The sequence below is a fragment of the Poecilia latipinna genome, unplaced genomic scaffold (genome assembly GCF_001443285.1).
Source record: "Poecilia latipinna isolate Pla-1442-1.1 unplaced genomic scaffold, P_latipinna-1.0 Scaffold971, whole genome shotgun sequence".
Classification (NCBI taxonomy): domain Eukaryota; kingdom Metazoa; phylum Chordata; class Actinopteri; order Cyprinodontiformes; family Poeciliidae; genus Poecilia; species Poecilia latipinna.
This window is the reverse complement of record NW_015113587.1, coordinates 127,808-153,157: the sequence shown is the minus strand read 5'-3', so window position 1 is coordinate 153,157 and position 25,350 is coordinate 127,808. Positions and strand designations below refer to the sequence as shown.

The 25,350-nt window shown below is 39.0% G+C and overlaps 1 protein-coding gene across 2 annotated transcripts in view; it reads left to right on the top strand.

The window, feature by feature from the left end:
• Window positions 1-25,350, top strand: part of LOC106958232 (ephrin type-B receptor 1) — a 122,992-nt gene that overhangs the window by 79,316 nt on the left and 18,326 nt on the right. The window contains exons 6-11 of one of the 2 annotated variants that reach the window (XM_015050021.1): window positions 3,331-3,493; window positions 7,061-7,169; window positions 8,149-8,213; window positions 13,753-13,875; window positions 14,950-15,197; window positions 16,811-17,026. In XM_015050021.1, the coding sequence (XP_014905507.1) occupies window positions 3,331-3,493; window positions 7,061-7,169; window positions 8,149-8,213; window positions 13,753-13,875; window positions 14,950-15,197; window positions 16,811-17,026 (924 nt within the window). Of the gene's footprint in view, window positions 1-3,330; window positions 3,494-7,060; window positions 7,170-8,148; window positions 8,214-13,686; window positions 13,876-14,949; window positions 15,198-16,810; window positions 17,027-25,350 lie in introns of both variants that reach the window. The other variant, XM_015050020.1, reaches the window with a different exon arrangement.

Sequence of the window (25,350 nt, the reverse complement as noted above, 5' to 3'; positions counted from 1 at the left end):
TATGCTGAAAAATTATTTGAGTGCCCAGGAGATGGCTGAAAGTCATGAGTTTTCTACAGAGAAAAAAAAACACATCACACAGAACCGCTGGACCTGGCATTATCACCTATTACTGTCTTTCTAGATGTTTCTATCTAATTTTATTCATCTATTTTTGTAGGATTTCCATGAAAGTTGTCAGGTGAAAAATATTCTTATATACTGTTATATGCGACCTAAAGTTACTTTTTACTGTGCAGTTTATTTTCCACACATTTCATTCCACTGGTAACATCTTATTGTACTTAACATTAAAACAAATAACATTTTAATGCAGCCACTCCAGTGGATAGGTTTGTGAAAATCACGGCTTTTCCGGTGGTTCTAGTTCTAGGTTTGCATGCTATAAATTAACAATAAATAAAACCAAAAACCTATTTCTCTCATAGTAGTAATATGGATTTGTTGAACATCTACATCTAAGAAGATTTAAGGCATTCCAGTAGCAATTTAGTTACAGTTTCTTCTTTTTTTTATGTTTGATTAGCACATTTCTATGAAAGAGTGTAAAACCTACAAAGCTCAGTATGGCTGCTTTAAAGTTTTGTAGAGTACACACAAACATATTCAAACCTAAATATTAATTATCACATTTCTGTTCACAGATAGTATTTTAAAATACTTCTATATTGAGACTAACCATCATATGTTATGGCTCTGTCACTTTGCTGAATGCTCCGGTGATCATTTCCCACAGTGCTTCCTGTCTGTCACCTCTGGCAATGATTTTGATTGGCTGCTCCGCCATCTGCCTTCCCACCTGCAACTTACTCTTGATTTAGTAAGTTGGGGTGTGGTCCTCCTAATCCCCAATTGACTGGCAGCAGGGAAGGACCTCTCATAGCTGGAAGCTCCTCCTGGCAAGGCTTTCCATTGGCTATCTTCAAACCTGCTGGTGCGCCAAATGCCAGCTAATTTTTGTGTGGCAGATGTGTGTGTATGTGTGTACGTGAGACATAATCCCCTTTTGACAGGCAGCACGAAGAGGCCATTCTGAGCTCATTCTTTCCCAAAGGACAGCTCACCCATTGGCGGTTTGCCATCTGTCTGCTCACCTGTTCTGCATTCATATTCAACAGATGGGGGTGTGGCTTGGTGAAGGCAAAGAAGATCTAGGCTAATTTTGACCCCTGGGGGTCTGTGTGCTTTCAACCATGGCTGGGACCATATGATTTGATGGCAGGGGTTTCAGTCTCTCACGGGGACTCTTGTGGGGTGCACTTTTTTTTTTTTTTTCAAAAAAGCTATTACTAAGAAGTCACGTCTCGTAAGTGTTTGTTTGCAGCAATTTGAAAACAACTTGTCTGCTCTCAACACCGAAAAGTACATTAATGATTAAACTCCCTAAACCAGTTACATCCGGCGTTCCATTTATAAATATGTTTTTTCCTCTCACTGACAGAATGAAATCCTGCTGGTGTGTTGCCCCCACATCCCAAGCCCAAACATTTGTCTTCATCAAGCCCAAAGTGTCCAATAAGAGTTAATGTGATTGCGCACATCATTATGTGTGTGCGGGAGGTGGATGGAAGCAGATCTCATAGCCATGTTTACCTCGTCTGCTTAGTGATGGAGCAACCGGAATGATTCAATTACACCAATCAGATTGGATAATGATTTCAGTGTGGGCTGCCACTGCCTCGAGTTTCTTATCGCTTCCTGCCATCTTCCATCTCCTCCATGCGCCCCCTCCTCTCCTCCCTTTTCTTATTCCTTACCTGATTTTTTTTTTTTTTTTTTTCTCTAAGCATTCATACATGATGGCAAAAATGCACAGTTCTGACACTGAACAATGTTCTATTAAGCCAGTTTAGAATAAAGACTTCTTCTAGTTACACAGAATTACTGACACAGGGATGTACAGCCCCTTTGCTCATGGCCACCCTTTCCAGTTTGTCTGCATTGCAGCCATCGGTGGCCTGCAATGGTGGGTGTAGTGTAGGTGCAGTCTTATTTTCTGGCTGTCATATTCACTCTGCGTTACGGGATTGTGACAGGCCCCAAGTTATTACTGATCCCCTATAGCAGATTCTGTACCTCCAACAAGTCCCCAGACTTCTCTGCAGCAGACTGTCTGACTCGCTCTGTTGAGCGTGGAAATGGAATTAGGACCATTTTTCAGACATTAGTTATAATTAAGAGGTGGCTGCACGTATATATACGCACACGTTATTGAATAATTCAGCATGCCGATTTATGTGCAGCTTTTTTAAAAATCAGCATACTTTAAACAGCCTCACAAAATGATGTTGTTTAAAGTTGAAGGTTCCAATATTTTACATGTGTGTTATTGCATGAATGGGACACTATCATCTCTGTGGTTGGTTTAAGTTCTGTAGTACACACTGCAACTTGAGGTCCTGTATTGTTCAGATGTTTTCTTCATGCCGCACTTCCATTTAGCCACCCCCTCAACACACTAAAAATCATAACTTATAGAAATTTGTCTAATTAAAACAATATTTAGCCTTTTTATTAAATGCTCTGAGACAGTTTTCACTGTCTTTTCTTAACAAAAAAAAACAAAAAGAAAACATACACCACAAAAGAAAAAGCTGAATGTAGTTAAATGCTTATGTCTCTTTATCAGTTTGGTAGCTCAGTGTTGAAGGTAGTCAGCAGGTTTTTTGCTTAGAAAAAATGTCACATGACAAATAGGCCCATGTTTATCTTTTACTTTTTACCTTAACGTTACAGTAAAGTATTTTTTCTAAAGGTTCCCTGCTTCTCTTTTCATGCCTTTCTGTCTTTCTCTTTCCAAGGCTTCGCAAGTTGTTCACATGTTGCAAATGCATTAAGTACCGTTTAATATGTTGTTGTTTGTCTGATAGGTTTTCTTGTTTTAAGACACGTTCTCCAATAAGGAAACCGATTCCTCTTCTGTGGAAAAAAATAATAAACAGAGTAAACGGATCAGATCTGGTCTGGTTACTGCCTGGTTGCTGTGAATGGAGGCCACTAATGCCACAGAATTGTAAAAAAACAAAAACAAAACAATAGCACAATACTTAGCATGGACCGCCTATATGCCACACACAACAATGATATAGGTCTTCCACACATTAACAATCCTTGCTAGAAGCCAATTCTGTCAGATGTTAGGTTTGTAAACCATAAATAATTTCAAGGTGTCTCCTGTCAAATTGAATTCCTTGATGCTCACTTGTTGGTGAAGTTTCCAGTCATAACTTTAATTTTAGGATGGAAATGAACCTTTATTTCTTAGTTGACAGTGTGTCTTTTGCGCAGCAATTAATCGCTAATGTTTTCTGCCTTCACTGCTTCTTTCAGGATCATGCAGAGATAAACTCCACTGTGCTGCGCAGCCAGACCAACACTGCACGTGTGGAGGGCCTCAGGCCGGGTACAGTTTACGTGGTACAGGTGCGGGCGCGGACTGTGGCTGGCTTTGGCAAATACAGCAGCAAGATGTGCTTCCAAACCCTCACAGATGGTAAGGACCGTGGAGCCAGAGGAATCAGTTCTGTCTGCTCATCTCTCTGTCCTACTCTGCTTTTCTTTTTTTTTTTTTTCTTCTTTTTCCATTTTTTTTTTTTTCTTCTTTTTCCATTTCACGCACACACACATACACCCTCTTCTTGCTAGCACCCATGGACACCTCTTTGTGTTTGGTGTTGGATTATTATTAGCAGAAGAAATGGAAGGAAAAACACAGTTTTTGATTGCACTTCTATTTCCACAGCAAAATTGATTTCCTTCAGGGTCAGATGTAAGTGTGTGTGGGAGCTATGAACATGAAGAATGCAGAGTATCTTTTCTTTGTGCAGCTAACTGTGGTTCATTTAAAATGCTTAGCTAATTGTTTTGGGGGCTTTTTTTTTTTTTTTTTTACCATGTCCTTCTGTTCCCGGAGAACTGTACTAGAATACATAGCTCTGATTAGCAGTTGATTAGATTAATTTTCTTTTTTTTCTTTTTTTTTTCTGGGCATCAGAGGCAGGGGGCAGTTGGCAAGGGAAAATGGGCTGAAACACCTGGTAAGCTGGCAAGCATCTGGAGCTATGTTCATTAGTGTCACTGCAGAAAGGGTGTGAATAGATTTGGTGAGGTTGGTGGAGCAATTCCTCACAAGCTTCCCAGCCGGGGGTTTTGGTGCTGGAATCAAAACAGCTTGAGCGTGTCTGAATAACTCTTACTTACTAGAAGACCACACTAATCTCTGATATGGTCAGAGTTCCTAATACATAAAGAGGTTATAAAGATATTTCCACATTGTACTAATGCAGAAAGTAACTATAGAATCCTCACACAAAGAGTGATATATTCCCCAGCTCTTGCTTGTAGTAATTTTGGTGATTATGGCTTACAGATGAGAAAAATCCAAAATTCAGTGCCTCAAAATACTAGAATATTGTGAAAAAGGTCACTGGAATGGAAACTTATGGCGTCACACCCTAATCAGCTAATCATCTCACAACATCCGCAAAGGCTTCCTGCGCCTTTAAGTGGTCACTCACTCTGGGTCAATCGGCTACATAATCATGGGGAAGACTGCTGACTTGACAAATGTGCAGAAGACTGTCATCGATACCCTTCGCAAGGAAGGTAAGTCACAAAAGGACATTGCTGCAAAAGATGGTTGTTCACAGAGTTCTGTATGCAAGCATGTTAACTGAAAATTGAGCGGAAGGAAGACGTGGTGTTTGGAAAAGGTCCCCCAACAATTGAGAGGACTGTCATGTGAAATCCATTCCAGACACACATATGCAAATACTAGATGGGTTACAAATGCACATTCGCCATATTAAGCCTCTCCTGAATCAGAGACAACGTCAGAGGCTTCTCATCTGTTGTGTTTTGGTCCATTGTGTTTTCTGAAGTCCACAGTCAATCAGCCGTCTGCTGGGAAATTCTCGAGAACATTGTGCTTCCCTCTACTGTCAAGCTGGATGAAAATGCTGATTTTATTTTCCAGCAGGACTTGACGCCTGCACACACTACCAAAGGAGCCAAAAGCTGGTTCAGCGGTATTCCATAATGGTATGGTTTTCCTGTTTTGGATTGACCAGCAAACTCCCCAGGCCTTTCGTCAAGAGGAAGATGAGCGATACCATATGCAACAAGTCGGATGATCTCAAAGCAGCTATCAAAGCAATCTGGGCGTCCATTACGCCTATACAGTGCCATAGGCTGATCACCTCTTAACCATGGCGAATTAATGCAGTCATTCAGAATTTCTGCATGAATCCCTTCAAGTTAACGCTGCAAGTGATTATGTCATATAGATATAGTTGATGAATACGTAAAGCAAATAAATGTGCTTAAGGTCCCTTTGGTGTTTCCATTTAGGCTGTGGGCATACTCAGCAATGTCCACAGCATTTCAAGAACAATAAAGGTAGGCCTATCAGCAAAATTAGGATTTAGAGCTCCTAATTGTAGTTTTTAAGTGGTTGACAGGTATTTTAGATTTCTAGTAAACGTGTCTTAAAGTGTAAAGGACATTGCACCTTGGTTGGGCAGGTGGGATGGCTCACAGCGAGCGGTGGCATATCCAAAACTTGACAGATATGGACGTATTATTAGTAATGAAGATCGCAATACTTTATGCTATGGTTGAGTCTTAATGGAGAGAAAAATGTCAGGTGATAGAGCTTATCATTTTGGCTATTTACCTGTGCAGAGCAGATGTGGAGGCACAGTCGTAGGCCCTCTGTTCACCCTCTCTTCACAAATGATCGTTCTCTCAAACATGAGTGTCAGTTTAGACGCATGCATGCAGTCACACACGGGGACACATACCTCACAGTCGCTCATGCTGCTTATGGTTCATCCCTTGGCCGGTTGCCATAGCACGACATTCGTCAAGGCAATTAGCAGCAGGCACCAGAGGACAGCCGACGATAACACCCACGCCTCCACCTCCTGGCCCCTCTTACCGGGCTTTTCTCCTGCCGTCAAACCGCTTCATTTCCTCATAAAGTAAACACCTTGTCTCCCTTCCAATAAATGTATTTCTTAATCCTTTGTGTCCTCCTGCCAGGACATTTTTGTACGCTTTTTCACCATTTTCTCTTTACTCCTCTGGACACACAAAGTCATAGAAGAAACTTGACCGATCATTTAAGGAAGAGATTTCATTTTGTCTCCGTGCACTAGGAGTAGGTCTCGAAGTTATGGGAACATATTTACCACTGGAAGAGCCTTTTGAGTGATTTCAAACTGTCAAGGGAAGTTGGTGTTCTCAAAGGGAAGATTTATATAGACCTCTCACAACGAATATGCATCAAAATATAATAGAATGAGTGCCGGGAAACTGCAAAAAGCTGTTCACAATGTTTTATTGAAATATTCTTGAAAAACTTACAAGTTAAAAAGGCGACCAATTCATGTCAAATCGAGCTCCCTCACATATTGCAGCTCTCACACTACTCCCAAGATGCATTAGGTCTCCCTTTATCACCTTAATCCAATGCGTCCATCCTGCATGGGGGATGGGATTTGGAAGCTGCTGATTTGCCTTCAGCATGCTAAATTGTGATTTTGCTTTAACGACTGTGCTCCGAGTCTCAAAGTCGCAAAAAGACTGGCACACACAAAAAGATAGCTGAGGATTCTGCTGCCTTTGCACTTTTAGGTTGTCCTCCAGGACTGCCACAGTCAACACTAGTTAAAATAAAATAGTGGATGACTGACAGTAAATGGCTTTCTATTAACACTTGTAAAGCCAAGATTTCAACAACAGTTTCCTTGTCCACTTGTTTATGACACATACACCAGCAGAGAAGATTGTAAGGTCTTCCTCGATCTTTTTTTCGCTCTCAAGTTTTCTTGCGTTGCTATTTTTTTTCCCCCTTTCACTTTCTTAGTCAAACACAACAGGGTTTCCGTAAGCACCTCTCAACAGAATTTAAATCAGTTTTTTTTTTTTTTTGCCACCTCTTTTCTAGTTTTTACTAAACAAAAACAAGAAAAGCTATCTAAGATAAATAAACACAATGTGTATTATTTACAGTTTATTTCATTTTCATTACATGTCCTTCTACCCTTTCTTTGTGTAGACGACTTCAAGTCTGAGCTGAGGGAACAGCTTCCTCTGATTGCGGGGTCAGCAGCTGCTGGAGTGGTCTTTATTGTCTCGCTTATTGCCATCTCCATCGTGTGCAGCAGGTAACCAGAGTTTTCCTTATTTTCTCTTTTGTGCTAAATTGTGGAAAGTATTATTCATGCTACTGCTGTCACTGAGATGAATGATGAACGAATAAAAGTAGTTATGCTCCCCTTGACACTGGCTGGCTACTGGCATCAGAGTGTACTAAGGTTTTTGACAATTATTGCATATATTCTCAAAGTAACCCAGCCAATATTAGCTTGCTTTACCGGTGTCAGTCAAGTGCTAAGATTCCTCTGTAGAACTTTTCAGCATTAGTTAATGTATATTGTGTTTACATTAATGCTAATGTTATGTACTTTCTTTTTTTTTTTTTTTTTTTTTTTGAAATCTCCCGCGTATCCCGGAAATGCTTAATGAAGTTGAAATAAAATAACGTATTGATAATTTTGAGTTGGATTAATTATGAACTGGAAAACAACAAAAGTTATATATTTGGACACTGCAGGAATTGTTCTTATGTTTCCTCTTTCTTACCCTAACTGAAATGAAGAGATCTAATATAAGAATGACAGAAAAAAAATCAATAGATTTAATAGAAATGCAAAAGCTGTTACATTTTAAAAGGAAGACTTTTTTCTTTTTTTTTTCCATAGAGACTGTGACAACTCCACCCCATTAAGCCCATCTCTTTTTGCAGCAGTTTGTCACATTGTCAAATTCCTGTCTTGCTCCACTTAAAATATATGAAAGTTACATTTTCACCGGTGATGTGCAAGTTTGAGCAAGTCAAGTGCTCATCAAATAGGGCAGCCTCTTTTGATGCAGAAGCAGAGGAGACATGAAAAGAAAAAAAGATCCTATCAAGGTCTAATTAAAAATCAACTCATTTTCATAAACTTCATATGCTATTGGTATCCGCTGAAGCTGATTTATTTTCATCTGCGTCATCTTCAGGCAGCACAGAACATCATGAGCCGTCTTCCCTTTCATCATGTCAACTCTTATATTCTCTTTCAATGTTTGCTGCTCTCTCAGGAAAAGAGCATACACCAAGGAGGCAGTGTACAGTGACAAGCTGCAGCATTACAGCACAGGAAGAGGTGAGTCCACTCTGATAATTGCAGTCACAATTGCTAAAGGGTTGGCTTACAGTACCAGATTTTTTTTTTTCTTTAAATTTCTACACATATAAAAAACTGTGTTCTACTGTGTAATGGCCTAAACCATGAAAATGAACAGCTTTAGTATGATTTCCTGATGACTCGGACCTTGTTTGAATGGTAAAACATGAAATATTTTCTGAATATAAAATATTCACTAACATGGCGAAACATGCTTACAGATCTTTGTATTGCATTGCATTTAATAGTGCACCATTATTACAGCAATAGTAGGCACAGGCAAGACCGACAAGAACTGTTTCCCTAACACAAGAAGAAGTCGGTGTGTATGTAGGTTTTCCCGGTTTGTGTCGGGTTATTGTATTCATTTAGAATGGCAAAAGAAAAATGAATTGTATGCAGTGAAATTAAATGGAGGATACCTAAATGGACCTGGAAATTTGACTAAATTCTTTTACAGCCTTTTCTCACTTGTTTTATTTAAATGTGATCCTTTTTATTATTACTGTGCACATTTTAGATTAAACACAAGCCTGCAAATGGCAACGACGCAGAAGCCACCCCGGCATGTTTACATTAATTTTCTAAAATAATGGTTGTTTATGCAGGAAGTGGTGGACACTACACTTTGGTAATAGACAGGCAACTCAAAATTGCGCTGTGTTTTTCTTATTGTAATTATGCAACATATTAGGCTTTATTGACTTGCCCTCACTTAATGGATGTCTGCTGTCAGATCCGGAGCAATGCAATACAATAACACATTAGAATTACAAATTAGAAAGTGGAAAAACTGAAGAGTGATGACTAAGAATAATGCAAAAGTTGGAGTTTATTTATCATAGCAGCCTTTTTCATACATCTAGGTGCAGGCTCATCTCCCAAAGGATTCAGAGAACAATGGGCTTTATTAATATAATACTTTGAAAGACAACAAAAAGGTTTAAAAGATCCATCAATCCATTATTTAAACTTGCTTTTTCTTTTCATGGACACAGTGTGACTGATGCCTATCTCCAGCAGTCATTGGGGCGAGATGCAGGGTACACCCTGGACCATTTCCCAAGGAGACGGGGGGCATTTTATGTGACCACCATAAAGAAGCCAATAGTTGTAAAGAGAATAGATTAGAAAAAATGTGACAAAAATGCATTTTTTATACCCTAATATATCTAAATGAAATCCAAGGGAGTAAATTGCTCTCTACTGCAGCTTTGAATATGTCTATCAAAGTGTTTGACAGTCCAAGGTGTATAAATATACTTACAAGGCACCGTATTATGTTCAGCGTAAAGTTAAAATAGAGATGTCATAAAACTAAATTGATCAGGTAGGTATTTGTGGATATAATTGTCTCTCCTGTGCGCTGTGACATTGACTAAAATTTCTTCGGGCTGCATGATATCCATGATTGAGTCTTGTCTAAGCCCTTTCTGGGCATGCACTGATGAGGAACACAAAGCCCAGAGGGGCGTACAAATAATCTCAGGCACACTCAGACGCACACATGCACACAAAGGAACGTGTACAGGCTTTGTAGCTCATATGAAAGCTCTACAATCTGCCAACCAAGCAGTCTGAGAAAGGGACTCTCACCCGGGGAATTGAGTTTTGTTGAACCTGACACAGCAAAGTGTTTCAACACAGTTACTTTGTGTCAAAGTCACAGAAAGGTGGCAGCTTGGGGCTCATTAAAGCCGCTGTGGACATGAACTATAGGAGTCAATTCTGTCATAACTATGTTTGGCTGAACCTGATTCAATTAGCATAATGCAGCTTGTAAAAAAATTAAGGTTCAAAGAAGTGAAAAACTAAGCAAGAGATCTGAAATGAAAAGGAAATGAAATGCTTATAAGGGGTCCTATTCACAGATTTGGTTGTTAAACCTTCACACTTCCTACACTCAGAAACTCCCTCTATCGACACAACACCTCATGGTGTTTTGTTTTCCTCTATTCTCTTAAGATTTGAGTGACAGTTTGATAATGTCAGTATTCAGCACAACAATAAAAGAGAGCCCCTCCGTCAATTGTTTTATATAAACTTCCAAAAACTGTGCTTCATCCAGCTGCCTGCTTTTGCAGATGTTGTCACACGCACACACACACATACACACACACACACACACACACACACATCCTATGACGTCTTCCTCATTGTGTAAATAAAGTAGATTTAGAGAAGCAACTGAATGACTGCCTTTTACATTGCAGTGTACCCCAGGCGGGATATTGAAACAAACAAACTGGTAAACACATGAAATAAAAAAAAATAATAGTTCATATGATGAACCAAGGTGACCTAATTTAGTGGACTCTGAGAATTTCCCCAATAACGCTGTTGCATGTTTTTCTCTTTTCCTTTCACCAAGGAATCATTTGAATTTCAAAGTTCTAAATCTGTCTTGCTTTTGCAATAAAAGGCCATACTTATTTATTTTTTTTAATTAGCTAATGAAATTGGAAACCCACCAAATAAAACTAGCGCTTGCTGGATTCCATAACACATTTGTTGTTTAACTTTTCTGAGGGATGTATTTTACACTTTGGCAGACATGGTGGCATTTGCAGGTACGGTTGTAGCAATGCATTCATTGCTTATTAGACAAGATTATGCACAAATCAAGAGTAACTTTAAGGACTGTTTGGGGGAATGCTAATAATCCACTTTTGCTTTACTTATTTGACAAGTCAATATATTTCAGTTTTTATGCCTGTGTAATTTTACGTTGGTCCTAATGCCAAAGAACATTTTAAAATAAAGGTTTTGTAAGTCTCAAAAGGAATCTCTATTCAGTGTTAAACCCCTACCATTTTTCATTTGAATGATGATGACTTGTAATAGGGCCCAGATAGTTCACCCACATTACCTACACACAATAGCACAAAAACAACAATGTGCCTTTGTACCATTTAAACCCTAACACATACAAACTGAGAGTGAGTTTCACACTAATTGGCCTAAGTGTGTGACAGATGATTTTCCAACATCAAACAATGGATAATTAGTTTAGATTGAGTCAGGAACCTCAGCTCATAATACCGTGAGCAACTAAAGTAGATTAGTCTGCTTCTTAGACAGACATGAAATGAAAATGAACCCACTGTAGGGATATACTGCCCTGCTGCTGTTTGTTAATTCCTCAACAAATATAATTACAGAAAACAGTTAATTGCCAGCTCTTCATTAATGCTTAGACGTATGGAAATTACATTTTTGTCAGAGAAAATAAATTGGTGGACAGCGAGTCCCGTTGCTGAAAGTATGAAACGGTCCTTTAACTTAAAAAGATTAGCTTTAAAAAAAAAAGCCGGAATTCCTATTTGTCTTAAGACTGAATGTAAATCCTGTTAAGAAAGACCACTAATTTGATTTGCCCCATGGTTGTATTAGATCATTGGAAGCGCTGGTCCGGTGTGGTTGATTTGTGAATACATTAGACCCACTTAGTAAACAAGCATAGCAGACAAATAGGTCAATGACTGAAAATTTCATGGTTAAGTAGTGTACGGTAAAATGTAACTTTAATTAATCAGCCAAAAAAGAAAAACCAACTGACTTAAATTGCACAAACTCGCTCTATGCTTCCAGGACAACTCTCAAACAAGTCCACGCTTCTAAGGCTTTGGTTCTGGAGCTTTTGTCCTTTTTCTTTTCTTTTTCTTTTTTTTCTTTTTTTTTTGGCGTGTTTACCAGGAAGCATTGCTAAGTTTCATTTAATTTCTGTTCCGTGATAATATCCCTTTTTCATTCTAAATGGAACATGTTCATTACTCAAGACTGTTCTCTTCATAAGTGGCAGAGGTAAAAATGTGCCCTTGCACAACTAGGCAGCTACACAGCTTTTTTGTTAGCACACAGTAGCACATATTTTGTTAGCACAGAGTAAAGAGCTACATATTTGATCTCTATAAGTTACATAAGAGGAATGACAACATATATTTTCCCTTATATGTTCATGTTTTCAATTTTATAAAAGAAAAACACAGTCTAATTGATGCTGATGTTCTAGAAAACTGCAAAAATGTTGCTCAATTCCTCAAAGTCCACGAGAAGAGCTGTGCATCCTCTCCCTACAGAGGACAAGTTTTTTATGTTGGTAAAGATAGAAATGATGTTCAGATACATTTACTTCATACACTTAGACGAGGTCCCTTTAAAATATTCATGTTAAATTGAGAGTCTATGTTTTTAGCCAGTGGTCAGAAAAAGATGAGTCCAGTTAACCAGGGCTGTACCATGGGGAGGCAGAAAAATAAACTGTTTGCGTTTTCAATTATAGATAAAAGTGGGCTCTAGAGTGAGAGTTAGAAAGTAATGGGTGTGCAGAGTTTGAGATTCAATTTTAGCTTGAGACTATAAGTGTTTTAGCATGTGCTTGTAGCCAGACATGGTTCCCCTGTCGAAATATCAAGCTGTGCCCCGGCAACCCTTGGAAATAGCAAAACAGTTTCCAAAGCAAAGCTCTAAAAACTCTTTACAATGAACAAAATCAAATGATGAACTAAATTAACCTAAACTGGGTTCCAAGCAATTACAGTGTTAACTGCAAGGTGAGGTAATTTGATCCCTGGAACCTACCCTCACATTGTCTCTTGAGACCCTTCTGTCCTTCTGTGTAGTTCATGCAAATGAGCAGGCATACATTTTACTTGATTGAAGACAGGTTTATTCAAATTACAGCTGGCAAAGTTTGGATTAAGCAGCCCCTATGAAACTGGCCTGTCCTTCGATGTCACAGCAGAGATGATGATTTCATGTCTGGTTGCTGGCTGTTCGTCCTTTTGGAGCATATTAAATTTGTTTACAAGTGATTTTTATTTTTTTTTCCCACCCACCCAACCTGGCAACACAGTAAACCTTTCCTTCATTTGGAAAGACATCTCCGGTCTGTGAACTGTCCGCTTGTTGCAGAATTGCATAAAGAGCTTGTTGATGGCATGGTAGTTTTATCTTTTTATGAGCTCCAATAGCAAAACGCTGCTGGAAAATTGGTTCTACCATGATGAAAGAGCAGATATTGCCAGTGTAAGGGATAAAGGAATAAAAAAAGGCATACATTTATGCTTTCTATACACCGTAGACGCTCTGTGTCGCCTCTAATGCTTTGCTTTCTTATTTTCCTTTTCTAGTTTCACATTTTATTCCAGCAAAGATTTTTTTTTTCTCCCTTCTTTGAAGCAAGTTGTCCCTGTAACCTACCACTTATTCTGTACAAGGCAAATATATGTTCACCTGTCATTTTCTGTCTTGTTGCTGATTTGGGCTCTAAAGAAATCAGCGTCTCCAGTACTAAGAGCTTGTAGAGGTTGTAACATTTTGTTATATTGAGACTTAAGCTACGATCTAGGGACTAATTGTAACAATCTGACATTTATAGAATATTTCACTTAAGTGTAAAGGAAGACTATCTCCTTCTTGAAAAGCTCACTGAGCGCTTTGGTTGTCCTAGAACTCTCTTTGCGAGCCGACATGTCTAACTGCCCCTCCCCACTGGGCTGCCCGACCCACTTCTCAGGCTCACCAGGAATGAAGATCTACATTGACCCCTTCACTTACGAGGACCCCAACGAGGCAGTGCGAGAATTCGCCAAAGAGATTGATGTCTCCACTGTCAAGATTGAGGAGGTCATCGGTGCAGGTATGACAAACAGTATATTGAAGCAACACATTTCTGTCTGCACATTTGCTGTTTCTTGAGACATGATCTGGATGTGGATTGCTGGGATTTCAGATGCTTCTGCATGTCGTATATGAAGTGCACATCTGTGTGCCATTGAGTTTAACCTGCATCTGTGGCAGGTCAGAGAGTCAGACTGTTTGTCAAATAAATCAGTCATGTCAAGGGTCAAAGTCAAGCGCACCAGCAACATGGTGCGCTTGGGACCCCAAGGAGAATAACTCAAGCCTTTCAGTTCATTTTCTGTTTTTCTATTTTATTTATTTTTAGTGAATAATAGTGTTGTTTTTTGCAACGTTTTGCCTTCAGTCACACACTTTCATCAAATGTACATGTAAAACAGTGTGGACCCTTGTTTGAAATCGAACTCACGATGTCTTTTAAAGTATACAATTGGTTACTAGCAGTTCTGAAAGAACATCTTTAAACAGACGGCTGCATTGTGTTCATGTTTATTTCATGCCTCTCCCTATAGTTGGAAACACTTTAGTTTTACAGGCACTAGAGCATTCTGTGCTCCTTCATTATGATGCAAAAATAGTGGTAGTGTGATTGGACCTGGAATAGCTCCCGAACCATGGCTTGCTCAGCAAGCTAGGTGTGAGTTCGGGTAAAGATAAGAAAGCAAGGTGGCTAACTAATTAAGGATTTCCGTTTCTGCTGAAATCTTGGTGTGGTGTCTCTACAGGACAGCAAGCTGGTGATAATTAATGAAATTGGTGCCAGAAATTTACTAGATATTTCTTGGCTGATTTCCTTCAGTTTGGGAATACAAAGACGCTTGGCAGTATTTTAGGATAAGGTGACTGCTGTGAGTCAGAAGGAACCACACTGTTGTGAGTATCACTAGCAGATCAGCACTACTATCCGTGCTAAGAAAACACTCAGCATGCCTGAAGCACACATAGTGAATGAGCACGTTAGGGCATCTAAGGTGTGACTAATTGAAAAAAACTACAATGACTTTGAACTGATCAAGGAGATCGGCTCTTCGTTCTGATGACAGCTCCACTATGCTCCATTGTTTCTGACCAGGCGAATTTGGAGAAGTGTACAAGGGTCGTTTGAAGCTGCCTGGTAAGAGGGAGATCTATGTGGCCATCAAGACCCTGAAGGCTGGCTACGTTGAAAAGCAGAGGCGAGACTTCCTGTCTGAAGCCTCCATCATGGGCCAGTTTGACCATCCAAACATTATCCGTCTGGAGGGCGTCGTCACAAAGAGCCGTCCAGTCATGATTGTCACAGAATTTATGGAGAATGGTGCCCTTGACTCATTCCTAAGGGTGAGTAAACTCTATGAAAGCGAGTTGCATGTAGTTGTTTGTGGGAATCAGATGGAATGTTCATATAAATTGATGGTGGAATTTGTTTAGTTCAGTATAATTTAGATTGAGCCGATTTAACTGAGGTGGTACACACTGAAAACATGTTTATTTCTACGTATTTTATTTTAGTATTTAATTAAAATCCCTATGATATCAGTCTTTTATAATCTTAAAATTTCCACAACACATTTGTTAATCAGCCTTTATTTACTCTAATAACCTTTGAAGCTGTTGATAGACTCTTTCTTTCATAGTGATGATTGAGCCGACATGCGGCTTAATCAATATTCAACATTTTTTTTCCCCTCCTTCAATCTCATGGATTGCCATTCTATTTCACTTTGATCTATGGTGGGTTTAAATAGGCTCTTTGAAGTTGGCTTTGCTAACCACCGCATCCGACTTGTGTTTCTATCGATCCCTTCTTACCCTCTTAATTGTTGTTTTGTTTCAAAGGTTCAAAGCCTACGATTGAGAGCATTTAGACACGGATAAGAGTGCCAAGCGATAATATTGGACAGATGGATACTTGAATACCAGATCCCAGAATTGTATCAAGCTCCAAATTAAAACTAATATACAATTGGTAAGAAGGAGGAAATGGAAAAATAAACATTGGAGCAGATGAAGTTGCGCGGCACTGGACGTCCCTCTCATATGTGGGTGTTTGAGTGACAATTCACTGCATCTCGATCATTGTCTTTTATGTGCATGTGCCCTCTTGTTGTGTTAATAATTATAAACTGCCAGGCTTTTCTAATTCTGGAGAAGAAGATTATCCAAATGAGTAGCCTTGGTGCATCAGAAAATAGTACAGTCATTTACTCCACTTTGTAGCTTCAACTTCCATGCCAAAATCAGATCCATTCACTCAGCTGAAATATGACCATTTCTCAGCCAGTTAGCAGGCGATTTGAGGAGAAGTGGAAAAAAAAAATTCCTATCATATACCACATAGTTCTATAAGAGTGTGGGCATTGATAGTGTGGAAGGGTAAATATCGCTCCTCTGTAAAAGCCATTTGAGTGGTCAGTACGTCTAAAAATGTGATGCAGAAGTTCAGTCCATTTACTATTTTGCCCTCATTTGGAGTGAAACCAACATGATGGTTGGTGCTGTATTTATAAGTTTAGAAATAGTCACTTTAAGTCCCCCCGAACATACTTTTGCCATCGTGGCCGATTACCTCAATCTTTGTCTCTTCTGACCAGAAAATGTTTTCTCCGGGTTACATCTGGCTTGTCCGTAATGGAAGCTGCAAATACTAGTTGAGCTTCAAGTTGTTTACTTTTTAGAAGGCACTTACTGTTACTGTTACCACTGCTTTGGTCAGTAGTCTCTAAGTTCTAGCTGATGCTAAAAACACTTCACTTACAAATAATAATCAGATTTTAAAGCTCTGCCAAAATTATACCGAGCCAGGAATTTCTGCTTAGAGAGCCACTGTATTTTAGTAGAGAATATACAAAATTTGTTTATTGCAATTGAAAGCATCTTGTGACTGTGAGTCAATCGTTGTGATGATGGCAACTAATGAATGACTGACCTTTATTCTCATCCCTGTCCTCCAGCAAAACGATGGCCAGTTCACGGTGATCCAGTTGGTGGGAATGCTTCGCGGGATATCAGCAGGGATGAAATACCTCTCAGAAATGAACTATGTCCATCGTGACTTGGCTGCGCGAAACATCCTCGTCAACAGCAACTTGGTGTGCAAAGTTTCCGACTTTGGCCTGTCACGCTATTTGCAGGAAGACACGTCAGATCCCAGCTACACCAGCTCTCTGGTGAGCGTTTTTAATTCTCCTCTTTATTTTGCTTCTGTGCATTGGGTAATCCCCCTTGACTAATCTAGTAGTTATAATTTAAAGTCTCCGTGCATTTATTTTACTGACAAACAGCAATTTAAAAACACCCTTCAAACCATGTCAGTCAACTTTCCACTTTGACAATATCTCACTCTTTTTTTGAAGCCCCTTCACCTTTTCAGCATCATTCATTTTAGAAGAACTGTCACTCTTTCTTTTTTGTTGTTTTTTTCTTAAGCCCACTCCTCTGCTTTTTGCGCTACGCCGCAAGTCATGGACTGGAGGACTGTCACATCTTCATTAGCGTGGAGACAAGCCTCCTCTGGGAAAGCTCCTCTCTTGTTGGCATGCCCAAAGAGCAGAGAAACCAAAGGGCACTGCAGCCTCTCGAAATGACATCTCCTACCTCTTTCTCTCTGTCTTTCGCTTCCTCGTCCCTCTCTCTCCCTCCTCATTCATTATTACTGGGGCATCATGGGAGGCTTTGGCTCCTCATTAACTCCTCTACGCCACAGATCTGTAATTATTAGCAGCCATCGTTAGTTCATCTTCTGCCTCTCCTCTTCCTAATTCAAAACACACTTTTACACCCTCACAAACACACAGGGCCAGGTCATTAGGACGCCACGCTCGCCTCGGGTTGCGTGGGTGGTTTTGAGTGTCTGCGTGCTTCAGAATGTATGCAAAAGTGTGTTTGTGTGGGGCTCTCACCACGACTGTGTATCCGCTGTCACCTCATTGAATCTGCTTAAGTCCTTTGTTACAAATTAGGTTGTTTACTGCATGTGGCACACGTGTTTCCATCTGCTACAGTTTTAAATAGATCCCGGACACTTCACGGACGTAATGTTACTCAATAACATTCAAAAGAGGAATGATATACGGAAAATACTTAAAATGCACTAAGGCAGATTCATTCATTCAAAAATTAATACTTCCTATTTTGCTTTTATTTCACAACTATTTTTATTTACTACTGAAATATGACAAGATGGATATTTTTTGCATTTAATGTAATCGGCCTTTTAAATTTATTTACTTTTACCACAACACAACCGTCTGGTCATGGTGGAGATCTTGCTGTAAATGCGTACATTTCGTTTTTTTTTTTTTTTAAATATCGAAATTGCTTGGTTTGTAATACTTCCACTTTAGTAAGAAATAATGGCGACAATTTTGCTGATGTGCAGACTTTAATAATCTGAGCGTGTTGTCTGCTTATATGTTGTTTCTGTTACGGCGACGCTTGAGACATTGAACCAACTGCAGAAATGGCAAAATGTGAAAACCCCTGAAAAGAAATCCACTTTAGGTGAAGGTGTTTTCATCTCATACAGAAACTGAATTGAATTCTAAATAAATAACACTCGTTTTGAATGAGGTTGGCTAGACAAAGAAGGTTAAGAGGTCAATCACCACCGGAATAATCTCTGAAAATGCATCTCATTTCACATGTGTTTATGACTCTAAATAAACATTGTGTTCCTAAATGGTATAGCTGAGAGAACAATTATTCTTTTAACTGAGGTAAAATGTTGGAAAATGAAAATGTTTTTTTTTTTTTTTTTATCATTATTGTGAGCTAAGAGTAGACTCCTTTTATTCTGAACTCTTATTTTTGCTAGAGGTGGATTTATAATCTCATATTTATTTCTAACTTCTCTTGCTTTCTTTCAGCCGTGTCCTGTATTTCACCTGCCCCATTCTTTATTTTTGCGCTGACAGCCTCCAGTGGCCTCACACACTCGTTTCTAACAGAGTTGCCTGAGAGCGGAAAGTTTAACGTGTTTTACAGAACTGCCATGGGGGTTCCTCTTTTGCAATTGCTTCATAGTGTACAACAGAAGATTGTAGCTCAGTGGCAGGGTCTTATATATTATGAATAAATATGAATGCAATCTGAATATATTATCTATAAAGGTATATTTTAGGACGAACATCAGAGGCATTACAATGCTTGCAGACCTTGAGATCAAAACCACTGTGAAAGCCTGTGAGTTGGCGCCACAAAGGTAAAACAGAAACCTTCTAAATAAACTGTCCTCATCTAAATATAATATAAAGAAAAACAAGCAAAAAAATAATAATACAAAAGTTTTATTTTGTATTTATCACCTTCTTAATGGCATTAGACAAAAACTATTTGATTTAGAAGTAAGTTTGTTGTTTTTTTTTAAAGTGAATGTCAAACAACATTGCATTAGCCGATCAGGGAGAGTTGATTGTCAACTGGTGTGATGAGCAGCAGTGTCGTCAAAGCCAGAGGAGATCTGACCTTACATTCGGGTGACTGAGAGCTAATTGCTCCCTAGGAATACTATGCTTTGTGTGCTTGACCCCTGTGGCTAAACCTTGCTGAATGGGTATTATTTAGCAACAAAGCTGAATAAGCTGGCTAATATAACAGGACTCAAAAGGAGTGGGTTTATAGATTGTGGCCAGTGTTTTGATGTTGGTTAATGCAAGACTCTACAAAGTCCTCCTTAAAGGGATTATCTGACCGAGAGAGCTGTCTGATAAAAAGACACTGAGGTTTTTGATGAGGTGAGGTGGAGTTTTTCAGGGTACTGCTTTGATAAAATAAGTCAAATCAGTTTTTAACTAAAACTCCACTAGTTGCCAATTCAAGAGAGGAGCTCCACATGCCGCAACCTGCTGCCTCTTCTATCCACCTGCAGTTAGGCTTTTAAATAAATTAAATTATAACAAACGACAGACTCTGATATCTGCACGTTTCTGATCCAGTGTGCCTTGAAATCTTTGGAGCAGACCAATGCCACGCACGGCACAAGCACCGCGGGACGTTGTGGTCCTATTTTGTAATTAAGCTGCATGTATCTCGTGCCCTTCACTTTCCAGGCTCAGTGGTTATGACCCGATGCTTTGACCAGTCTGTGGGCAAGACTTGCATTTTACACAAGGACAACAGAATAAGCAAATTAAATTGCAGCGACATCCGGCGATTTACATAGTTACCAACGGCCTCCTCGAGCAAATGAATCACCCCTCTCCCTCTGCTGATTTTCTAATTTTTGTCTGCAATTCTGGGCGCACCAATTACAGTGCCTGCAGTGTGATGCTGGATCATGGTTGGGAGGACATGCTGGTAATTGTGTTAACCCTGGATGTGGGTTCACTCCAGAGCAGTGTTATGGAGTTTAAGACAGAAGGAGGCTGTCCTCCCTCTATGTTGGCTCCTCACCAAAGTCATGATTAATTAGGCTTTCAAAACAATACTTGAACTGCACTGGTCTTACTAAGGTGCACTGTGTTAATTATTTTAAAGGCTTTAGCCACTGGGTGTTTTATCTTATCAGTGTTAGGTGTGCTTTGTTTATTTCTTAACAGCAACATTTAATTTTTCTGTTTTTTGTGTGTGTGTGTTTTTTTTTGTTTGTTTGTTTTTTTTTTTTCCATGTCAGTTAGCCTCTGTATCTTGCTCAAAAGGAAATACAGAAAAGGTTGCGTATTCATTTGTTTTCTGATTGGTCCATCGGATGAGACATGAGTCCTGACTAGGGTGTCCAAAAATAAAACTTTGAAAAATGTAGCATTCTCTCTCTTAATCATCCATTCATCCATTGATATTAAAGTTGTTGTTTTTTTCTCTTGAATAATAAGAGCCTACATTTTCAGGTAATTCCTATATTGTGGTGCCCTTGGTCAAAACTTTTGCTATTGTTTTGCCCTTGGTCAAAACAATAGCAAAATCCTACATTCTTACAGATAGATTATCCTCATTACCAAAACTCTGAATCTGTGCTAAGTTTCAGTTGCTTGTGCACTAATGCCTTCTGCTTCTGTTTTAATCCTGCATCTCTTGCTGTTTTCCTAAGGATGCCATTTTCATCCTTAGGTATATTTTAGATTTACTTTGCTCCCTCTTAGAAATAAGTGGTAACCTGATAGCAGCTCCAGTCAGTTTAATGATAGTGTAGCATTGGCATCGCTTCCTTCTTTGGGCATGTCTCTTGTGCTCATAAAATGCAGATGTCAATGAGAAGAGAGAACAAAACTGAGGGCGTAAGTTTTACTCACGGGGAAAGCTTGACTGCAAGGAGGCATTAAATTTGAGGAGAAGCACAGTTTATTTATGAGCAAGCAAGATTTTTTTTTTTTTTTTTGGTGTGCACAAGGAAACTTATAGAAAAGTATCATAACATCCGAAAGTTAAAACAAGAAATTTTGCTCTGAAATTGAAAATGTTCTTACATTTTTGAAAAAAAAAAAAGACATCTTGGAGAAAAATTTAGACATCCTTTAGACTCCCTTCTCTCCAGTTTATTCCAGGGAGCCCAAGGAACCTCAGGCCAAAAGGAATATAACTCCATTAATCAAGTTCACATTCTGCCCCAAGTTTTCCTTCCATTGGACGGTATACAAAATAACGTTGATGGAAGACGTACTGATCAGATGTCCAAGCACATTCACCGATTTCTATTGATAGCATCAGTTGTGTCCTGGGTTCCCTGCAGATGATTTTCAGCTGAGTCCAGTCATCTTATGGAAGATTCTCATTTTAGCTTCTGCTAACCAGAGTTTTGTTTCAGCATTGATCGATATCTTATGACCAAAGGCACGCATCAAAATCAGTAGATCCAGACAATTTTTTTTTTCTTTTATCACAGCTCTTTCTTCACCACAGATCACAGACTCCATTTTGCCATCACTTATCAACAAGTTCAAAGCATACTTAAACTCCTATGCTCGAGGCAAAAGCATCTTTCACAAAACACTTCCAGTCTGGCTAAAGATGCCCGTTACAGATTTAATGCATATTTTTGAGCAGAGAAGCCAGCACATGTAGATGTGCACACATATTATATCTGTAACGGAGGGTTCATTGTCAGTGGGCAGTAGAGGGTCAGGTTTTAGATATAATTTCCACCTGTGGCTCAGCTAGTAATGTCAAGACTGTCGACGGCTCATGTCCAATGCGAACCTCACCAATGTGATTAGATATTTGTGTTTGTTATTATATACACTCGCATACAATCCCTCATGTGTCTTTAGAGGTGATTGTGTGTCTGCCTCCATGTTTGCTTGTGCCATTGACGCTGAGAGAGGCTGAAAGGCGGGGTCACAAAGAGCCGGTACCAAAGCTCATCCGTCAAATCCCCGTGGCCAGCGTGACATTCTCTCAGATTGGCTCCAGCGCTCACACTATGTGGACTGCCCCGTTGTTTCTGTCATTTGTTTGTTTACTATTAGCATCCCATCCCACTCTCACTGCTTTCAGGGCAACAAGTTTTTTTTTTTTTTTTTTTTTAAACATGTTTCTTTGTTTGCTGTAAAACAATTACATACACTCAGAGTTAAGGTGATAGATTCTTGGTTAATGAGGTACAAGTCCATAATGATGATGTGGATGCCCCTTTTTTGTCTTTATATTTTCTACACAGTTGTCCTCCACGTCTCCCATGTGATTTTTTTTTTTTTTTTTCATTTAGTGGCTTAGCATTTGCACCATGGAAATTGATACCATACAAACATGTAGAGAGGGGTTGACCTGACTCGCCCAGGATGTCTTCACTTCCAGTGAGGACATCCTCCAATCAGTAGCATGTTTGGAGTGATCCAACATGCTACTAGGAATGAATCCAATCAAGCACAAGCACATTGCTTTAAGACATTATTTTCTTTAAGCTGCTGCTGATGACTGAAAGTGAGGATTTCTAAATACAGTGAAGATTAGGGTGAATAAACCATTTAACAGGTTTAAATAAATAGGACATCTAAAAATGTCCTATTTAATGTTATTATATGAGCCAGTTATAAATTGTAAAAAAACAACAAACATGATACATACCTGGTTTCTGTAACAAAGTGTACTCATCCGCATAAATTGTTAGTTTGATTTATATCTTCTGTCATATTTGCCAGTCAGTATAAGTAGGGCTTTGATTTGCCATCTGCGACTGTTTGACTGTATTTGCATTCTCACAATGAAACAAATCATGCTCACGTAATCCTGCTCACTAAACCAAAGGAAAAGATACCTGATTTATATGAAAGCTCTCAATAAACATACCTCTGCACAGAATGCAAAGTTACAAAGGAGAGATTTGTTATTTTAGTTCATCGAAACCAGACTTTTTCAAAACTAAAATGTTGCAAAACACAAGGCGTGGCATAAACAATCGATATTTCTACCTTCATATTGCTATCATTTCTGGCTGAGAAAAATGTTTTTTAATCTAATTTTACCCCTATATGTTCAGATTGTATTTCATTGCCAGAAATCCAAGTGTGAATTCTTAAAATAATCCACACATTATAGATAGACCTTATATGTAATATTTCTGGCTTCCATTTGGATAAACTGCCTGAATTCCAGCTTCCATTTTTGTTTCCCATTCTCAATAACAGCTCATTTAGAAATGTTACAGAACTAAATAAACACAGTTAGTGGCACAGCTGTTAAGTTTGAACTAAATCTCATATTTATATTTTAATTCCAAATTTTGGGGACAAGGAGGTGATTGGATGACCACATGTTGAGGCATAAAACCCCCCAATACATCAATTTTAGCCCTTTAGTGTTTTTATAACAGGGCACTTCTCAACCACAGTCCCAGTAGCACTGAAGGGAAAAATTAGGGCTATTCAGCTTTCGCCCCAGTTAGATAAGTGATTGTAATTGCTTATATCCCACATTCTCTGAAGAAATTGAGGCCAAGGTCAATTTCTAAAATTAGATTTTAACACAAAAGAGAGATAGATACTAGCTGGATTTAATTTGGTGGTGCCAATAGATGGTATGAAAAGGCCTGTTTTAAAACCTGCAGAATTGATTTGGTCTAAATTGTCAACTAAATGCTAGTAAGTGCAATAGAGTCTGATGAAGAGGGATCTTTTAAAAAAAATACTGAAGTGTTTTAATCGCAATGGCTTTCCCCTTACCACGCTTCCATAATGATTTGTGAATTTCATGTCTTACAGTCGTGATGTTGGCAGACTCTCCCACCTGTTTCCCTTTAAACTTCTCCACAACTCAGTTCCTGACCCGTATGATGCGTTTCTTTGTTTCCATGTCAACATTTGCTTATTAATGTCCTCTTGCATACCTCTAAGTCCTTCACAAAGAAGCTGTAGGTATAATGAGTTTTAATTATACACAGGTGGGATCCATTCACTACCTTGGTGACTTCGTAGGTATCAGTTTAAAAGGTGCTCATTAAAATTGCATTGTTCATTTTTTGATGTTTTGAGAAGTGGGATAATTATTGAAACAAAGTATCATATTGTAAATTGTGGTTACAACTTCATACAATACCGTAGTGGGCTTGAATATTGTGGTCAGACACTGTAGGTTGGATTTCTTTTCTTTCACTCTCTCAGTCCAGCCCTCAGCCCTCACTCCACATCCATCATTATATGATACAGTAAATAAGGAAAAGATTTTTGCAAATCAAGTACTACGCTTCTTGTAATTCTCAATTCCCAAGTTAAGTTAGTACCAAAACTTAAACTAAAGAAACAAAGAGATCATTGCAGAATGTCAAATTGTTTACAATTTGTACAAGTAAAGATTTCCCCAAAGTTTGACATTGTTTAATTTAAATACCTCTGTTCATTTTGATTAGACGTTATTGAAAAGAAAGTCAGAAAAGTCATCAAATGACTTTGTGTTTTTTGTTTTTTTCTTTATGGCCTCCACCCCCCACATCCCTCTGTCACTCATCCTCTCTGGCTCTAACTGCATGTCTTCACTCTTTTTTCTCATTCTGTTTGGGCAGACATCCAGGGCAGATCGTTGCACTCAGGATTTCATTAAAACTATGTTGATGGAGCACTCTGCCCAGCCTAAGTAAATGTGCTGAAGCCCATTTGAGTGTGCATTGTTTGGAAATAGATTACTGACGTTCGTGGAGTAAAGGCATCGGAGAGAGGGAAGGAATGGGAGGTGGGGGGGGGCAGGGAGAAAGTTTTTCATAGTTGACTTCCAGATGGCTTAGAAAGTTTATTCAGAGTCCCTAAATGACTCATATGAAGAAGAAAAAAAAAAAAATCTGAGTAAAACCAAAAAAGTACTGGGCTTTTCTACAGCAAGCTTATCTGGAAGATGTTTGTGACAACTGTTCACTGTTCTGTGACGGGTATTTGTGTTCTAAATTTTACCACATATTCCACATACAGCACGTCGTTGACAATCTACATGAAGTGATCTGCACATTAGCGGATTCACAGCTCAAGCTAGCACCACGTCTTGACAGGTGCATCATGTCCTGCTCAAGTGCAACACATTCACAAGAGACACCGCATGTCACCTGACCAGCAAACGTTTGTCCTTTGTCTCCCAG